The sequence below is a fragment of the Ranitomeya variabilis genome, chromosome 2, assembly GCF_051348905.1.
Source record: "Ranitomeya variabilis isolate aRanVar5 chromosome 2, aRanVar5.hap1, whole genome shotgun sequence".
Taxonomy (NCBI): domain Eukaryota; kingdom Metazoa; phylum Chordata; class Amphibia; order Anura; family Dendrobatidae; genus Ranitomeya; species Ranitomeya variabilis.
In genome coordinates, this window is record NC_135233.1 from 1101997497 (window position 1) to 1102016667 (window position 19171).

Here is a 19171-nt window from a genome sequence, read left to right on the forward strand (position 1 = left end):
AGTGAGAATCTGGAATTGCTTGCCTGAGGAGGTGGTGATGGCGAACTCAGTCGAGGGGTTCAAGAGAGGCCTGGATGTCTTCCTGGAGCAGAACAATATTGTATCTTACAGTTATTAGGTTCTGTAGAAGGACGTAGATCTGGGGATTTATTATGATGGAATATAGGCTGAACTGGACGGACAAATGTCTTTTTTCGGCCTTACTATGTTACTATGAATAAACGACACATTCTAGCGATAAGCTGCAGCACATAGCGTTAATACCATATTACGATTTCTGCCGCTGCATATATTCATGTAGATAGAAAGAAAAAGAGGCTAAATGCTTAACATCATTTACATAATGTATGGGAGAAGATCCACTCATAGAAACCAGCATATGCGAGTAGTAAACCACCGAGAAAATGGTCAGGATTTACCATAGGAGCCGGAATATCCGCTGCGTGTCTCTCCCCCGACGCGCGTTTCTTCTATGTTCTTCCGGGGAAGTGAATATATGCAGCGGCATAAAGACACTTAGTTACTTACCAATAACTGTATTTCTCAGAGCCCATGACAGCACTACGGAGAGGGGATCCGCCCTTCAGGGACAGGAAACCTACAGATAAAAGGGCGGTACCTCTCCTTCGCATCAGTTGGTTGGTTTACAGAGCATCAGAGGGCCTCCAGATTAACGACAAAAAAAAAAAAAAAAAAAAAAATATCTTCAATCGTACAGCTCATCAGAAAAAAAAACGTGAGTATACATGAACGCACTACTAACTGAAAAAACGTGCTCACAACACACGTGATGGGAGGGAATAAACAGGTGCTGTCATGGGCTCTGAGAAATCCCGTTACCGGTAAGTAACTACTTCTTTCTCTATCCCTCATGACAGCACCACAGAGAGAATTACAGAGATTGGTAACTTAGGGAGGGACCACAGCCTGAAGAACCCCACTTCCGAAGGTTAAGTCAGACGAAGAGGCTAGGTCCAGTAGATAGTGTTTGAAAAAGATGGAAGGTGATGACCAAGTGGCCGCCTTATAGATCTGTTCTATTGATACCTCCAACCTTTCCGCCCAGGAGGTTGCCATTGCTCTCGTAGAATGAGCTTTCAGTCCCTCTGGGATGACAATGAAGAGAGGCCAAGGCTACAGCATCTTTTTTCCATCTCACCAGGGTACTCTTTGAAGCCTTGAGTCCCTTCCTACGACCCTGAAAACACACAAAAAGAGGGCCTTCCTTCCTACACTTCTGGGTGGACTCTAGGTACGGATCCAGACATCTCCTAACATCTAAGGTGTGGAATCTTTCTTCTCCCCTATTCTTGAGGGTTAGAACAAAAGGAAGGAAGGACTACCTTTTGGGATCTATGGAGGTGAGATGCTACCTTTGGTAAATAGGCCGGGTCAGGTTTTAGAATAATCCTATCATCTAGAATCTTGGTGAAGGGAGGACCTGCAGATAAGGCAAGGAGAACAGTTTTAAATGATTGGACCTTGAGAGGGACTGAGTCTACAGGCTCAAAGGAGGACCTGTGAGTGCTGATAGGACAAGATTTAAGTCCCAAGGTGGTAGCTTCTGGCTGATTATTGGTCTATATCTTGCAGAGGCTTTGATAAGACGTGCCACCCATGGATTACCCGCTATATCCTGGTTATATAATGCTCCTAAGGCTGCTACCTGAACCTTTAAAAGGTGCTGTGACTGCCAGGCCTCGTACTAGTCCCTTCAGGAGAAACTCCAAGATGGCAGAGATTGGAACCCCACCCTGGACCCTTACCCCTGAAGTGGACAGGAATTTTCCAGGTCTTACCGTAAGCTCTAAAATCCTTTTCCTCAACAGCACCCCATCAAACTCCACGATGTTAAATGAAGGTTCACAGCCTGAGGGTGTTACACCGGTCCCCTAGACAGAAGGTCCGGGAGTTTCGGTAAGACCCAAGGATCGGTTATCGACAACATCCTCAGCCAGGAGAATTAAGGCTTTTTTGACCAGAAGAGAGCTATTAGTATTAGTTTCGACTTGTCCTCCTTGACCATTCATAGAACAACTGGAACGAGGACAATTTGGGGGGGGGGGGGGGTGAAGGCATATGCTAGGCTCCTGGGATCCCCTGGGATCTAGATAACAAAAAGTTTCCAAGTTTCCACATGTCCACAATCTTCTCGAAAATGGGCTGCTTCAGAATCCATTCGCCCTGTCTCAGCTGACTGCAACTCAAAGAAAAAATCTGCCTTCTGGTTCTCTACCCCCCAAATGTTAAATGCAGAAAGGGACAGAAGATTGGTCTCTGCTAATCCAAAAATCTGGGATGCTGTGTCCATTAGGGTCTGGGACCTGGTTCCCCCCGATGGTTCAGATAGGCGACTACCACCCGGTTGTCTGAAAACACCCGAACATGATATCCCCGTAAAATATCCTGGAAATGTGTCAGCGAGTGACCTACTGCCAATAGCTCTTTGTGGTTTGATGACACCACTAGCTCTTGGCTTCTCCACACCCCGAGTAATCATGTCATCCAGGTGAGCCACCCTCCCCTTGGTCTTGTGTTGGTGGTAACCACCCGAGACACCTTTGTTACCCGGGGAACCCCCATGGATAGATTGCTCACATCTCTCCACCAATCTACGGAAAGAATAGCGGTTAAAGACAGAGTCATGTGGCCCTCTAAGTGACATTTTCACAAGGCCTGGTTTCTCAGTATGTCCTACTGGAGATCCCTGGTGTGCATCTGTACCCACTGAACTGCTGGTAAACAAGCAGAGAGGGAGCCCAGCAGGGACATGAACCTCCTTAAGGTCATGGAAGGGCGCCTTGAAGCTTTTGATACCAGGTCTATAATCTTCCTTTTTTCTGTACTGGGAGACAGCATTCTTGCTTTAAAGAGTCCAAAATCAATCCCAGGAATTCCTGTGCCATGCTTGGCTCTAGTCTTGACTTTTTCAGGTTCAGAAGCCAGCCCAGATCTACTAGAGTAGATATTACTCTGCCCAGCTGCTTTCTGCAGTCTTGAGAAGAGTCGGCCGCTATCAAAAAGTCGTCTAGATATGGGACTATCAAATTGTCCTGTTCCCTCAGATGTGCCATCATTTCTGCCACTAGTATGGTAAACACCCGAGGGGCTGTTGATAATCCGGAGGGGAGGGCTTTGTACTGAAAATCCCTTATTTCCCCTTTTATGGAGACTGCTAGCGTAAGAAATCTGTGGGACTCTGTGAATGGGGACATGATAGTAAGCATCGCTTAAATCCAGAACCGTCATGAAACAATTCGGAAACAGCATTTTGATGGTCGATTTTATTGATTCCATCTTGAATTTCCGATTTCTTATATAGCCGTTTAATTTCCACAAGTTTAGGATTGTCCGGTAAGACCCGTCTGGTTTGGACACCAGAAACAGTGGGGAGAAGAACCCTTTTCCCGAGAGACTTCCTGAAGAACGGCTTTGTTTCCGAGTTCCATAACCTCGTACTCCAGGGCTGCTTGTTCTTGTGGAGTTATTACAAAGTTCTGGGGAGGGAATGGAAGTCTATCTGAAGGCCTGCCCCGACCAGGTTCTGTATCCAGGGGCTGTTTGAGATATTCTCCCAGGCTGGAAGGAAACTGGATAATCTTCCCCCCAATCCAGGAAAAACTGTCACTTAGAGGATCTATTATCTATTAGAGGGATTTCCAAAAAGGAACCCCTTGTCTGTCTTTTTTTCCTTCCTCCGATCCCTTCTGCTCCCTCGGGGGCCTTCTACGGAAAAATTTCCTGCTCTGAAATGACCGCTTAAGTGAGGGAGGGCCAGATTAGGGAATCCTTTCCTTTTTGTCCCCTGCCTTCTGGAGGATATCATCTAGTGTCTACCCCCCAAAAAAAATTCTACCTCACATGGGATTGAGCACAATTTCAGTTTAGTCTGTAAATCTCCCAACCAGCACTTGGACTAGAGCGCTCTACCGGCTGCATTCAAGAGAGACGCAGATTTAGAAGTTAATCTAACTGAACCAGCTGATGGGTCAGCCAGAAAGGTCGCCGCACTCCGAATTAAAGGAATGGATTCCAGGACCTTACCTCTGGGTACCCCATCTCGCAGTTGCTTCTCTAAGGGTACTGTCACACTCTACAACTTTCTAACGATCACGACCAGCGATACGACCTGGCCGTGATCGTTGGAAAGTCGTTGTGTGGTCGCTGGGGAGCTGTCACACAGACCGCTCTCCAGCGACCAACGATGCCGAGGTCCCGGGTAACCAGGGTAAACATCGGGTTACTAAGCGCAGGGCCGCGCTTTCCGGCCGGCAGTCAGTCAGAGCGGGAAGCAGACTGCGAGGGACCTGGCGGACACCGGAATGTGAGTATGTATGTTTTTTTTTTTTTTTACTTTTACGCTGGTAACCAGGGTAAACATCGGGTTACTAAGCGTGGCCCTGCGCTTAGTAACCCGATGTTTACCCTGGTTACAAGCGAACGCATCGCTGGATCGCTGTCACACACAACGATCCAGCGACGACAGCGGGAGATCCAGCGACGAAATAAAGTTCCAAATGATCTGCTACGACGTACGATTCTCAGCAGGGTCCCTGATCGCTGCTGCGGGTCAGACACTGCGAGATCGTATAGATATCGCTGGAACGTCACGGATCGTACCGTCGTAGCGACCAAAGTGCCACTGTGTGACAGTACCCTAACTGATCCACCCATATCATAAGGGATCTTGAGGAACAGGTGGCTGCTATGGTGGGCCTAAGATTACCCCCTGCTGATTCCCATGCCCCTTTAAGTGTCGGCTATTTTATCTAAGGGATCTTTCAATGTACCATGTCCTCAAAGGGGAGGGCACATTTTTTAGAAGCTTTGGCCACTGCAACATCTAATTTCGGGGCCTTATCCCATGATGTGGATGCCTCATCCTCAAAGGGGTATTTTCTCTTAAGGGGGGGGAAGGTACCGGCGAGCATTTCCTATTGGGCCTCTCCCATTTCTTTTTAATTAGGACCCAGATGTCTTTTGTTCAGGGGAAAAACGTTACGCCTCTTCTGGCCTAACACCCCAAACATTATGTCCTGCACCGTTTTGTGAGGGTCAATCACCCCCCATGGTAGATCTCACCACTTTTACTAAGGTGTCCACTTTTCATCATCAGAGGATGAGGAGGAGTCTGAAACATCTGAGCCTAAGCCTCCGAAGCTAGAGGAATCTGGGAGTCCATTGTGATCTCGCTCCTCCTAACCTCACCCGTTTGAGGGACTTAAAGGCACTTTCAACCTCTGTTTTGATTACGGATCTCAGTTCGGAGGCGAAGTCTGGGGTATCCTCGCATGGCACCTGTTCTATCCAAGAATGACAAAGCTTCTTATCCCAGGCCACAGGTAACGCTTTGTCGCACATGGGGCAACATATGTGCTTCGTCTTTCCCAATCTCTTCCTTCCCTAATTAAAAAAAAAAAAAAAAAAAGAGAAGGGAACCCCAATTACAATGGTGAACCTTCACGAAGATCACTCACCCATCAGCGCAGGTACCGTTCCGGAGGAGGGCGAGGATCCAGCAAAAATGCTCTTTGGAGACGGTGCACAGTGGGTCCTTGATCGTCCACATCACTTGCTTGAAGGATGTCTCTTGGCTTGTGTCTTTGGTTGCTGGTGGTGCTGCTGCTAGTCGCTGTCCTCCATTATCCACAGGGACTGCATGCAGCAGGGAGTGTCTGCACACTTTCTCTTTTGAGTTTACCGCCCAGCGTTCAATTCAGGTCCATCCCCCCCTCTTGCGGCTGAGTCACTGGGGAGTGCCTCAGCTGCGCATGCGCCGGCCAGGAACCCGGAAGCCTCACGTTATTTCCAGAGCAGCGGCCATCTTTCTCCACCTTCAGGGTGCACACTGCCCGCATGTGCGCCCCCCGAAGCCACTGCCTCCTCTCCGGAGCGGCGACCGCGCTACCCCCACTCGCCCTGCAAAACCTTCGGTCCCAACGGTGGTGGCTTCAGGCACCGCACCAGCCGTGGCAGGGGCCTCCGCTGCCAGAACCCAGACTAGGCGGCCCTGGAATCTTTTCATCCCAACGTCCTTATTCAGGTACCGCAAAACTGCATGTTCCACATCAGGGACAAGGAAACCAACTGATGCGAGGGAGAGCTACTGCCATTTTATCTGTAGGTTTCCTGTCCCTGAAGGGCGGATCCCCTCTCCTCCGTGGTGCTGTCATGGGCTCTGAGAAATACCGTTACCGGTAAGTAACTACATCTTTATTCCGCTGCATATATTTACGTCCCCGGAAAAACATAGGAGAAACGCGCGTCGGGGGAGAGAGACGCGCGTCGGGGGAGAGAGACGCAGCAGATCTTCCGGATCCTATGGTTCTTACTAGCTTGCTCGGTGGTTTACTACACTCGCATACGCTGGCACGCTGGTTTCTATGGGTGGATCTCCTCCATACATTATGTACATGATGTTCAGCATTTAGCCCTTTTCCTTTCTATCTATGTGAATATATTATGCAGCGGCACAAATCGTAATATGGTATTAACCCTATGCGCTGCAACTTAGTGCTAGAATGTGGTGTTTATTCATGCCAATGTATTATTTCATGCCGATGGTTCACTGACATCTGTATAGAATGTATTTCGCCTCCATGGGGCTGTACACAGATCAGCCGGATTCCTGTAGACTGCGGCACTTTCTGGCAGTGACTGTGACCTGCGGAGACAGATCTCCTATGTTATTACTTACCGGACAGCACTTGGCCAATCTCTCTCACATTTTTCTCTGTGGTTTACCATCTGTTACCACAGGATCATTCTACTGTTGGTTTCATGACATATTGATATCATTTATTTGTTTTTCCCATATTACATTATATATTTTGCTGCGTCCCCTTTTTTCACCCGAGGCCTCTTGTTTTCATCGTGAAGGATGACATCTTTCCAGCGTATTTGGAGACAGGTGATGACGGCGCCTCCTGTGGCCGAGGTCTGTACTCACCATCTGGAATATGAAGGTGATGGTGCCGCAGATCCGCACGGTTTTACTAAAGCGCAACTCCAGGTACTGCGAAAGAGACAACACTGTTAGAAGGGTAAAAGGGACGTCCACGTGGGGCAGCAGAGAGCAGCACTCCGAGACCAGAGCCGATCAGGTGATTACCGTGGTGATTCGGCCGATAACTGCGGAAACCGCGCAGCTCCTCGTGTGCCGCACAGGACTGTGGGGCAGAGCGGAAGTACTGGGAAAGCTGGGTGACGGCCCCTGCAGGAGCTTTCCCGGTAACACCAGGACAGGCGCCGGTTAGTGACTGACCTCGTAGGTGCTGGTGAGCCGCAGCCGGTAGAAGACGGGGATGAAGATGTACGCCGGGATCAGCAGCCCGATGATGTAGGAGCAGCCGAGGAACCAGTACTCTGTGCCAAAGCGGTATATCTCCGAAGGGACCCCCAGAATGGCCACCGCCGACTGGAAGGTGGCCAGGAGGGACAGCGCCACCGGGAAGAAGCCCATGCTGCGGTTGGCCAGCAGGAACTCCTGCGTGGTGCGCTGCCGCCCTCCGCTCAGGGCATAGTACAGTCCGATGGCCGAGGACAGGACCAGCAGCAGCGCGAAGATGACGTAATCCACCGTAGAGAAGAGCATGGCGGCCGGACGGCGGGGCCCACACCTACAGCAGAGCAGTCCCTGGCCCCGGCATGGTGGGGTCCGCACCGCTCTCCATCAACGAGGGGGGTCCGAGCACTCACCGCATGACGGGAACCTGTGAAGACAAGGCAGGACGTGACAGCGGGCAGGACGTGACAGCGGGCCGGCCATAAAGAGGTTAATGCTTCACCCGGAGGAGACGAGCCGGGGCTGAAGTCCAAGACGTCGGAAGAAAGGAGTTACAGACAGCCTCCCATCCCCCCGATCACAGCCTCCCGTCTCCCCCCCCATATCACAGCCTCCCGTCTCCCCCCCCCATATCACAGCCTCCCGTCTCCCCCCCCCATATCACAGCCTCCCTCTCCCCCCCCCCCATATCACAGCCTCCCGTCTCCCCCCCCCCATATCACAGCCTCCCCGTCTCCCCCCCCCCCATATCACAGCCTCCCGTCTCCCCCCCCCCCCATATCACAGCCTCCCGTCTCCCCCCCCCCCATATCACAGCCTCCCGTCTCCCCCCCCCCATATCACAGCCTCCCGTCTCCCCCCCCCCATATCACAGCCTCCCGTCTCCCCCCCCCCCCCCCATATCACAGCCTCCCGTCTCCCCCCTTCCCAATCACCGCTTCCACCCATCACAACAACCCCCATCATCTCAGGTGGGAAACCTGCAGCTGCCGCCCCTGGTGCCGCTTATCAGCAGATATCCCTGAGAAGAGGACAATCACTCTGCAGCCTCTTATCTATTGCTCCCTGTTATCAGCCACGTCAGCAGTGCCCCTGTGTGATAAGAATACAGTGGCCAATAAAGACCGGGAACATGGGGGGCGGACGGCAGACGGAGGGGTCTGAGTGGTACGATGGGACCACAATGGACGGCGGTGTCCACCTCCTCGGATAGAACATTACCGTCCTCGCAGTTACCTGTTTAGCGATTTCCTACAGGAATGCACAGCCGATCTCTAACACCCCCACACACGGCCTGAGGGGGGCGCCACCTCCTGAGGAAGACTATGGAGCGTAAATAAGACGGGGGCGATAATCCCCTTATATCAGATAATCCAGGATTAGCGCAGGAATCCAATACTCTGCAAGGTAAGCGGAAACCTGGAGAGTGCGATAGTCTGCAGAGCCCAGGCAGCCATAACGGGGCCCCGAGCGAGCAGCGATGTATAGGGGCCCCAGGGTGCGATAGTCTGCAGAGCCCAGGCAGCCATAACGGGGCCCCGAGCGTGCAGCGATGTATAGGGCCCACAGGGTGCGATAGTCTGCAGAGCCCAGGCAGCCATAACGGGGCCCCGAGCGAGCAGCGATGTATAGGGGCCACAGGGTGCGATAGTCTGCAGAGCCCAGTCAGCCATAACGGGGCCCCGAGCGAGCAGCGATGTATAGGGGCCACAGGGTGCGATAGTCTGCAGAGCCCAGTCAGTCATAACGGGGCCCCGAGCGTGCAGCGATGTATAGGGGCCACAGGGTGCGATAGTCTGCAGAGCCCAGGCAGCCATAACGGGGCCCCGAGCGTGCAGCGATGTATAGGGGCCACAGGGTGCGATAGTCTGCAGAGCCCTATATCACAGTTTCTCAAAAGATGGACTATTAAATGTGATTTTATTTTTTTTTAAAGTCACCGTATGACTCTTATACTTAAATATAAAACATCAAATTTTATTTCAATATATTTAAAATGTCCAAAGTGATTATTACACCAAACAGAAACACAGCAGGGAGGAGCCTGACCCTGGACTCAGCCTGTGTCACCCTGCACCCACACTCCTCGCCCGCTCACCCTGCACACTGGCCCCCACACTCCTCGCCCGCTCACCCTGCACACTGGCCCCCACACTCCTCGCCCGCTCACCCTGCACACTGGCCCCCACACTCCTCGCCCGCTCACCCTGCACACTGGCCCCCACACTCCTCGCCCGCTCACCCTGCACACTGGCCCCCACACTCCTCGCCCGCTCACCCTGCACACTGGCCCCCGCACTCCTCGCCCGCTCACCCTGCACACTGGCGCACACACTCCTCGCCCGCTCACCCTGCGCACTGGCCCCCCACACTCCTCGCCCGCTCACCCTGCGCACACACTCCTCGCCCGCTCACCCTGCACACTGGCCCCCACACTCCTCGCCCGCTCACCCTGCACACTGGTGCACACACTCCTCGGCCGCTCACCCTGCACACTGGTGCACACACTCCTCGCCCGCTCACCCCGCACACTGGCCCCCACACTCCTCGCCCGCTCACCCCGCACACTGGCCCCCACACTCCTCGCCCGCTCACCCTGCGCACACACTCCTCGCCCGCTCACCCTGCACACTGGCCCCCACACTCCTCGCCCGCTCACCCTGCACACTGGTGCACACACTCCTCGGCCGCTCACCCTGCACACTGGTGCACACACTCCTCGCCCGCTCACCCCGCACACTGGCCCCCACACTCCTCGCCCGCTCACCCCGCACACTGGCCCCCACACTCCTCGCCCGCTCACCCTGCACACTGGCCCCCACACTCCTCGCCCGCTCACCCTGCACACTGGCCCCCACACTCCTCGCCCGCTCACCCTGCACACTGGCCCCCACACTCCTCGCCCGCTCACCCTGCACACTGGTGCACACACTCCTCGCCCGCTCACCCCGCACACTGGCCCCCACACTCCTCGCCCGCTCACCCTGCACACTGGCCCCCACACTCCTCGCCCGCTCACCCCGCACACTGGCCCCCACACTCCTCGCCCGCTCACCCTGCACACTGGCCCCCACACTCCTCGCCCGCTCACCCTGCGCACTGGTGCACACACTCCTCGCCCGCTCACCCTGCACACTGGTGCACACACTCCTCGCCCGCTCACCCTGCACACTGGCCCCCACACTCCTCGCCCGCTCACCCCGCACACTGGCCCCCACACTCCTCGCCCGCTCACCCCGCACACTGGCCCCCACACTCCTCGCCCGCTCACCCTGCACACTGGCGCCCACACTCCTCGCCCGCTCACCCTGCACACTGGCGCCCACACTCCTCGCCCGCTCACCCCTTCTGCCCTGTATGTCTCTATCAGTGACTGGGGAGTGAAAAGGATCAACAAAGGGTGAGAAGATGGAACTGGAGGATTTAGAGTGTGATGAACGCTGCCTGTCATCTACCAGATAGAATCTATGGATAAACTCTTCTCTGCTGACTCCCAGGAGACATTGCCGGGTCACCGCCTCCAGCTGATCACCCTGCGGGGGGCCGCACCCTGGGAACAAGATTCAGGGCTCCGTAAGTTGAATAATTATCTGCTCCTCTCTGTGTAAAAGATGCATATCGGAGCGCTATAATGAAGGAGAGGAGGGCGGCTGTTCATATAACAGGGCCAGAAGGACACATACAAGGGGGGTCAGGAAAGGAGCAAAACAAGACCCTATAGTCTATATAGTCAGCCAAACAGGACCCTATAGTCTACAGTCAGCCAAACAAGACCCTATTGTCTATAGTCAGCCAAACAGGACCCTATAGTCTATATAGTCAGCCAAACAAGACCCTATAGCCTATAGTCAGCCAAACAAGACCCTATAGTCAGCCAAACAAGACCCTATAGCCTATAGTCAGCCAAACAAGACCCTATAGCCTATAGTCAGCCAAACAAGACCCTATAGCCTATAGTCAGCCAAACAAGACCCTATAGTCTATAGTCAGCCAAACAAGACCCTATAGTCTATATAGTCAGCCAAACAAGACCCTATAGCCTATAGTCAGCCAAACAAGACCCTATAGTCTATAGTCAGCCAAACAAGACCCTATAGCCTATAGTCAGCCAAACAAGACCCTATAGCCTATAGTCAGCCAAACAAGACCCTATAGTCTATAGTCAGCCAAACAGGACCCTATAGTCAGCCAAACAAGACCCTATAGTCTATATAGTCAGCCAAACAAGACCCTATAGCCTATAGTCAGCCAAACAAGACCCTATAGCCTATAGTCAGCCAAACAAGACCCTATAGTCTACAGTCAGCCAAACAAGACCCTATAGTCTTACACCGGCTGCTTCGATCCTGAGGCTCCCGAAGGGGAGTATATAACTATTTTTTATTTTATTTCTTTTTTTTTTAAACAGGGATATGATGCATACTACGTGGCTGGGCAGTATACTACGTGGCTGGGCAGTATACTTTGTGGCTGGGCAGTATACTACGTGGCTGGGCAGTATACTACGTGGCTGGGCAGTATACTACGTGGCTGGGCAGTATACTACGTGGCTGGGCAGTATACTACGTGGCTGGGCAATACCATATTCTAGAATACCTGATGCGTTAGAATCGGGCCACCATCTAGTAGTCTATAGTCAGCCAAACAAGACACTATAGTCTACAGTCAGCATTTGTCTAAATAGATATCAATGCATCTGTAAAATGAGAGGGCGCAGATTGGTGATGTAGACCCCTCTATAGGGGAAAGATATCCGTCACCAAAGCCCATTTTGGCCGATGAAAGTGACAAGGTCCAAATTTTGCAGGTCAAAGGGATTAAATGGTGAAGGATTTCGGAGGAAACAGTTAAATCCGGAGATGTAGATTTTGACCTGTAAATCCATTTAGTATTTTCTTATTCCAATCCCTCTTCTAGTAGACGGGGCGATCACCTCAATAACATTAAAGGAATCCAGGTCCCCCTGATGTATTTCCCCAACGTGTCCCCAGCATGTCAAATGTCACCCAGGTGATCCCCTATACGTCTCCTCAGCTCCCTCTTTGTTTTGCCCACGTCATTTAGGGGCAAGAGCATTGGAATAAGGAAATCACCCCAACTGGTTTGCAATTTGCAAAGTGTCTACTCTGGTAAATGATCCCAGTGGAGGCACTAACTCCAAGGTATCTCCAGAATATTAGCTGAAGGTGCCGAACCCCTCCTGTCTTGTATTCTTCCTTCGTGGTGGGACATACAGTTAGGTCCATATATATTTGGACAGAGACAACATTTATTATAGACATTACCAAAAAGAATTTTATGCAAAACAATTCAGATGCAGTTGAAGTTCAGACTCTCAGCTTTCATTTGAGGGTATCCTCATTAAAATTGGATGAAGGGTTTAGGAGTTTCAGCTCCTTAACATGTGCCACCCTGTTTTTCAAGGGACCAAAAATAATTGGACAGATTAAATAATTGTAAATAAAATGTTCATTTCTAGTACTTGGTTGAAAACCCTTTGTTTAAAATTCATTGTGGTAATGTCTATAACCAAAATTAGAAAAATGTTGTCTCTGTCCAAATATATATGGACCTAAGTGTAGTTGCTGTGGACCAATTGGTCACTGATGGATCTGCCCCTTCTAGATGTGATAGCCGGGGTCTCGGGTACCCCAGTATTTACAAAGAAAGTGTCTCATCTCTGTGGACATTCGGCCACATGTCCTATGATCCGTACAGTATTGTCTTCAGTCCTATCCTCAGGATGTAAGAGACTGGATCTGGGAGGTATCTCGGCCTCCTGAGGTTTATAGTTACGGAAAAATATGTAGAATTGAGAGTCCTCCGTGGTTGATCCCTCATAATGGCTGAGAAGATGGTGACAAATTGCAGCTTTCAAGACTACACAGGTCTCTTCATTATTCTCTGCCTGATGAAGACCTGTGTAGTCTCGAAAGCTGCAATTTGTCACCATCTTTTCAGTCAGCCATTAGGAGGGATCAACCACTGAGGACTCTCAATTCTACATATTTTTCTATCCACTGGTGAACAAGGTACCAAGATATATATTTCATGTTTCAACTTACGGAGCCCCGATTCTTGTTCCCAGGGTGCGGCCCCCGCAGGCTGATCACCTGGAGGTAGAGGTGGTGACCCGGCAATGTCTCCTGGGAGTCAGCAGAGAAGAGTTTATCCATAGATTCAATCTGGCAGATGACAGACAGTAGTCATCACACTCTAAATCCTCCAGTTCCATCTTCTCACCCTTTGTTGATCCTTTTCACTCCCCAGTCACTGATAGAGACATACAGGGCAGACGGGGTGAGCGGGCGAGGAGTGTGGGCGCCAGTGTGCAGGGTGAGCGGGCGAGGAGTGTGTGCGCCAGTGTGCAGGGTGTAGGGTGAGCGGCCAAGGAGTGTGTGTACCAGTGCGCAGGGTGTAGGGTGAGCGGCCGAGGAGTGTGGGGGCCAGTGCGCAGGGTGAGCAGCCGAGGAGTGTGGGCGCCAGTGCGCAGGGTGCAGGGTGAGCGGCCAATGAGTGTGTGCGCCAGTGTGCAGGGTGAGCGGCCGAGGGGTGTGGGGGCCAGTGCGCAGGGTGTAGAGTGAGCGGCCGAGGAGTGTGTGCGCCAGTGCGCAGGGTGTAGAGTGAGCGGCCGAGGAGTGTGTGCGCCAGTGCGCAGGGTGTAGGGTGAGCGGCCGCGGAGTGTGTGCGCCAGTGCGCAGGGTGAGCGGCCGAGGAGTGTGTGCGCCAGTGTGCAGGGTGTAGGGTGAGCGGCCAAGGAGTGTGTGTACCAGTGCGCAGGGTGTAGGGTGAGCGGCCGAGGAGTGTGGGGGCCAGTGCGCAGGGTGAGCAGCCGAGGAGTGTGGGCGCCAGTGCGCAGGGTGCAGGGTGAGCGGCCAATGAGTGTGTGCGCCAGTGTGCAGGGTGAGCGGCCGAGGGGTGTGGGGGCCAGTGCGCAGGGTGTAGAGTGAGCGGCCGAGGAGTGTGTGCGCCAGTGCGCAGGGTGTAGAGTGAGCGGCCGAGGAGTGTGTGCGCCAGTGCGCAGGGTGTAGGGTGAGCGGCCGCGGAGTGTGTGCGCCAGTGCGCAGGGTGAGCGGCCGAGGAGTGTGTGCGCCAGTGCGCAGGGTGAGCGGCCGAGGAGTGTGGGCGCCAGTGCGCAGGGTGAGCGGCCGAGGAGTGTGGGCGCCAGTGCGCAGGGTGCAGGGTGAGCGGCCAATGAGTGTGTGCGCCAGTGTGCAGGGTGAGCGGCCGAGGGGTGTGGGGGCCAGTGCGCAGGGTGTAGAGTGAGCGGCCGAGGAGTGTGTGCGCCAGTGCGCAGGGTGTAGAGTGAGCGGCCGAGGAGTGTGTGCGCCAGTGCGCAGGGTGTAGGGTGAGCGGCCGCGGAGTGTGTGCGCCAGTGCGCAGGGTGAGCGGCCGAGGAGTGTGTGCGCCAGTGCGCAGGGTGAGCGGCCGAGGAGTGTGTGCGCCAGTGCGCAGGGTGTAGGGTGAGCGGCCGAGGAGTGTGTGCACCAGTGCGCAGGGTGAGCGGCCGAGGAGTGTGTGCGCCAGTGCGCAGGGTGAGCGGCCGAGGAGTGTGTGCGCCAGTGCGCAGAGTGAGCGGCCGAGGAGTGTGTGCGCCAGTGTGCAGGGTGTAGGGTGAGCGGCCAAGGAGTGTGTGTACCAGTGCGCAGGGTGTAGGGTGAGCGGCCGAGGAGTGTGGGGGCCAGTGCGCAGGGTGAGCAGCCGAGGAGTGTGGGCGCCAGTGCGCAGGGTGCAGGGTGAGTGGCCAATGAGTGTGTGCGCCAGTGTGCAGGGTGAGCGGCCGAGGGGTGTGGGGGCCAGTGCGCAGGGTGTAGAGTGAGCGGCCGAGGAGTGTGTGCGCCAGTGCGCAGGGTGTAGAGTGAGCGGCCGAGGAGTGTGTGCGCCAGTGCGCAGGGTGTAGGGTGAGCGGCCGCGGAGTGTGTGCGCCAGTGCGCAGGGTGAGCGGCCGAGGAGTGTGTGCGCCAGTGCGCAGGGTGAGCGGCCGAGGAGTGTGTGCGCCAGTGCGCAGGGTGTAGGGTGAGCGGCCGAGGAGTGTGTGCACCAGTGCGCAGGGTGAGCGGCCGAGGAGTGTGTGCGCCAGTGCGCAGGGTGAGCGGCCGAGGAGTGTGTGCGCCAGTGCGCAGGGTGAGCGGCCGAGGAGTGTGTGCGCCAGTGTGCAGGGTGTAGGGTGAGCGGCCAAGGAGTGTGTGTACCAGTGCGCAGGGTGTAGGGTGAGCGGCCGAGGAGTGTGGGGGCCAGTGCGCAGGGTGAGCAGCCGAGGAGTGTGGGCGCCAGTGCGCAGGGTGCAGGGTGAGCGGCCAATGAGTGTGTGCGCCAGTGTGCAGGGTGAGCGGCCGAGGGGTGTGGGGGCCAGTGCGCAGGGTGTAGAGTGAGCGGCCGAGGAGTGTGTGCGCCAGTGCGCAGGGTGTAGGGTGAGCGGCCGCGGAGTGTGTGCGCCAGTGCGCAGGGTGAGCGGCCGAGGAGTGTGTGCGCCAGTGCGCAGGGTGAGCGGCCGAGGAGTGTGTGCGCCAGTGCGCAGGGTGTAGGGTGAGCGGCCGAGGAGTGTGTGCGCCAGTGCGCAGGGTGAGCGGCCGAGGAGTGTGTGCGCCAGTGCGCAGGGTGAGCGGCCGAGGAGTGTGTGCGCCAGTGCGCAGGGTGAGCGGCCGAGGAGTGTGTGCGCCAGTGCGCAGGGTGAGCGGCCGAGGAGTGTGTGCACCAGTGCGCAGGGTGAGCGGCCGAGGAGTGTGTGCACCAGTGCGCAGGGTGAGCGGCCGAGGAGTGTGGGGGCCAGTGCGCAGGGTGAGCAGCCGAGGAGTGTGTGCAGGGTGTAGGGTGAGCAGCCGAGGAGTGTGGGGGCCAGTGCGCAGGGTGAGCGGCCGAGGAGTGTGTGCACCAGTGTGCAGGGTGAGCGGGCGAGGAGTGTGGGGGGCCAGTGCGCAGGGTGCAGGGTGAGCGGCCGAGGACTGTGGGCGCCAGTGCGCAGGGTGCCAACCTCCGCTATCAGGTAGGTGCCACAGGCTGAGTCCAGGGTCAGGCTCCTCCCTGCTGTGTTTCTGTTTGGTGTAATAATCACTTTGGACATTTTAAATATATTGAAATAAACTTGATGTTTTATATTGAAGGATAAGAGTCATCCGGTGACTTTCATCTGCAGAGGAGCCCTAGCAGCCATAACGGGGCCCCGAGCGAGCAGCGATGTATAGGGCCCACATAGCATGTGCCAGGATAATACCAGGACCCCGCATCATCTCCTCGGCAGCGCCGCCCGCGGTCACTCATTAATGGCGGGGGGCATACGGCAGTCAAAGTACAGCCAGGACACCGCACTCATTAACGCGCCGGATGGGGCATTTAAAGGGACAGGACGCAGGGTAATCGAGACAGCGGCTGTCTCCCAGACAATACCAGCCGTGTACCCCCACAGAGCCCCGTGTGCACCGATACGGGGGGACGTCATACAGTAGAGCAGAGCGCGCCCCCCCCCGCTGCGTCATAGGCCGTAATTACCGCTCCGGCTGCTATTAAAGTGACAGCGCGCTGCAATCATGTGCGGCAGAGGAAGCACAGCACCCCCAGACTGCCGAGACCCCCCCCCCCCCCACTGCTCTGTAACCAGGGAAACCCACAAGGGGTAATCAGTGTCGTGCAGCGGTGGAGACGGCCGGCAGCGTCACAGCACAACGCGGGGCCGACAGCCACACTGAGAATGTCAGCGATAGCAGTCACTGCTGAGGGTTTGTTACACTGTGTCAGGCTGCAGCTCACAGACTGGACACAATTGTATCTCAGGACTGGACAGTGCAGGATCCCCGACACCAGAGGCCTCATTTACTGACAGCAAGCGGAGGCCGAGAGACACAGAAACATGCGCCAGATCCTACCTGTCACCAGCCTGTCATCCCCACAGAGACCCCCGACCACAGCAGGAGGACGACGGACCCCCGGAGAAGAGGAGCACACAGGTCCTGGGGGAGAGAGAAACAACAATAGTACCTGGCACCGGCAGTCCTATGTAACACCACAGGTCATGTAGATGGCACCGGCAGTCCTATGTAACACCACAGGTCATGTAGATGGCACCGGCAGTCCTATGTAACACTACAGGTCATGTAGATGGCACCGGCAGTCCTATGTAACACCACAGGTCATGTAGATGGCACCGGCAGTCCTATGTAACACCACAGGTCATGTAGATGGCACCGGCAGTCCTATGTAACACCACAGGTCATGTAGATGGCACCGGCAGTCCTATGTAACACCACAGGTCATGTAGATGGCACCGGCAGTCCTATGTAACACCACAGGTCATGTAGATGGCACCGGCAGTCCTATGTAACACCACAGGTCATGTAGATGGCACCGGCAGTCCTATGTAACACTACAGGTCATGTAGATGGCACCGGCAGTCCTATGTAACACCACAGGTCATGTAGATGGCACCGGCAGTCCTATGTAACACTACAGGTCACGTAGATGCCACCTGCAGAATGCCAGAGATAAACTATTGATGTGTTATCGGTGGTGTTACATAGGACTGCAGGACTTGGCGCTGCGGCAGGATTACAGATTGTCGCAGTTGATGTTTGGCGGGGGGTAAAGTTCAGTCCGGGGGGTGTGGACTTCTGCACTCTGCCCCACATCGGATCACACCTTACATCACAAGCAGTGCAGCCGCCAGTGAGAACCTGCAGCCGGTGCTTTCCTTAATTATGGCCGAACAAGAACAGAACATAAAGGGTTAACCCCGTGAGATATTCCGGCGCGGCCACATGATGCCGTGAGCTGCTCCTCCAGGATTAATCACGAGTTCGTTAGATTTTATAAAAAAGAAAAAACAGGAATGATGGAAATGAGAAGATTTAAAAACTAAAGAAAGAGGCGCTGAGAGTAGAGCGGAGCCGCGGGCACAGAGCACACAGGCGCTATCCGCAGCACCGCGACTCCAGGAGGGCGGCAATACATGGCAAATGCCCACCAGTCCCGCCCCCCCCGGATCTGGCCAGTCCCTGCCCCTCTGCCCCCCAGATCTGCCCGGTCCCTGCCCCTCTGCCCCCCCGGATCTGCCCGGTCCCTGCCCCTCTGCCCCCCAGATCTGCCCGGTCCCTGCCCCTCTGGCCCCCAGATCTGCCCGGTCCCTGCCCCTCTGGCCCCCAGATCTGCCCGGTCCCTGCCCCTCTGGCCCCCAGATCTGCCCGGTCCCTGCCCCTCTGGCCCCCAGATCTGCCCGGTCCCTGCCCCCATTATCTGGCCGGTCCCTGCCCCTCTGCCCCGTCCCTGCCCCCCAGATCTCTCTCTGCCCACCAGATCTGCCCGCTGTCTGCTCTCTGCCCCCTGGATCTGCCCGATCCCTGCTCCTCTGCCTCTTTCCCTCGTCCCGGGGTCTGACAGCTGAATCCACTGCATCACTGAGACACATTATTACACACAAATGACCTCTACAGAGCCGGGAACTACAAGTCCCAGCATGCCCGGAGCTCTGCGCCGCTCGTCCCCTAAACATTCACGACTACAGCACATGTATAGCCGCGCAGAGCATGCTGGGACATGTAGTCGCGGAGTCACGCACCTGTTACCTGCCTCGGTCCCCGCACGTGTGTCCTCCTGACCGCCGCCGCTGACGATCCTCCTCACACAAGGACGAGCGGCTTCTCTCTTGCGTCAACGTCCATGAGCCTGAAGCCGAGAAAAGGGGCGGAAACATGTCACCCAGCCAGCCAATCACCGAGCTCCGGCTGCTACACGCGCCCTGCGAGGACAATATAGCGTAGAGGATCAATGCGCATGTGCAAGTCCATTCATGGTGCCAGGTACGACAGCCAATCAGCGAGCTTAGGTTTAAACAGCCTATGTAACGAGGGAGAATAGTGTTGCGCAGGCGCAATGAGCACATGACGCCGCATCCTTATT

General features: G+C 55.2%; 1 protein-coding gene across 8 annotated transcripts in view; it reads right to left on the bottom strand.

Moving 5' to 3' along the window:
* SLC5A6 (solute carrier family 5 member 6) overlaps positions 1 to 18970 on the bottom strand; it is a 41309-nt gene extending 22339 nt beyond the window's left edge. For 2 of the 8 annotated variants that reach the window (XM_077291869.1, XM_077291864.1), the window contains exons 1-4: positions 18831 to 18963; positions 17146 to 17229; positions 7265 to 7712; positions 6950 to 7015 (exon numbers count right to left, since the gene is read on the bottom strand). In XM_077291869.1, coding sequence (XP_077147984.1) covers positions 6950 to 7015; positions 7265 to 7594 — 396 coding nt within the window. In that variant the 5' untranslated portion in view covers positions 7595 to 7712; positions 17146 to 17229; positions 18831 to 18963. Of the gene's footprint in view, positions 1 to 6949; positions 7016 to 7264; positions 7713 to 17145; positions 17230 to 18830 lie in introns of all 8 variants that reach the window. The other 6 variants (XM_077291870.1, XM_077291866.1, XM_077291865.1 and 3 more) reach the window with 6 other exon arrangements.
* Between the last annotated feature and the right edge of the window lie 201 nt (positions 18971 to 19171).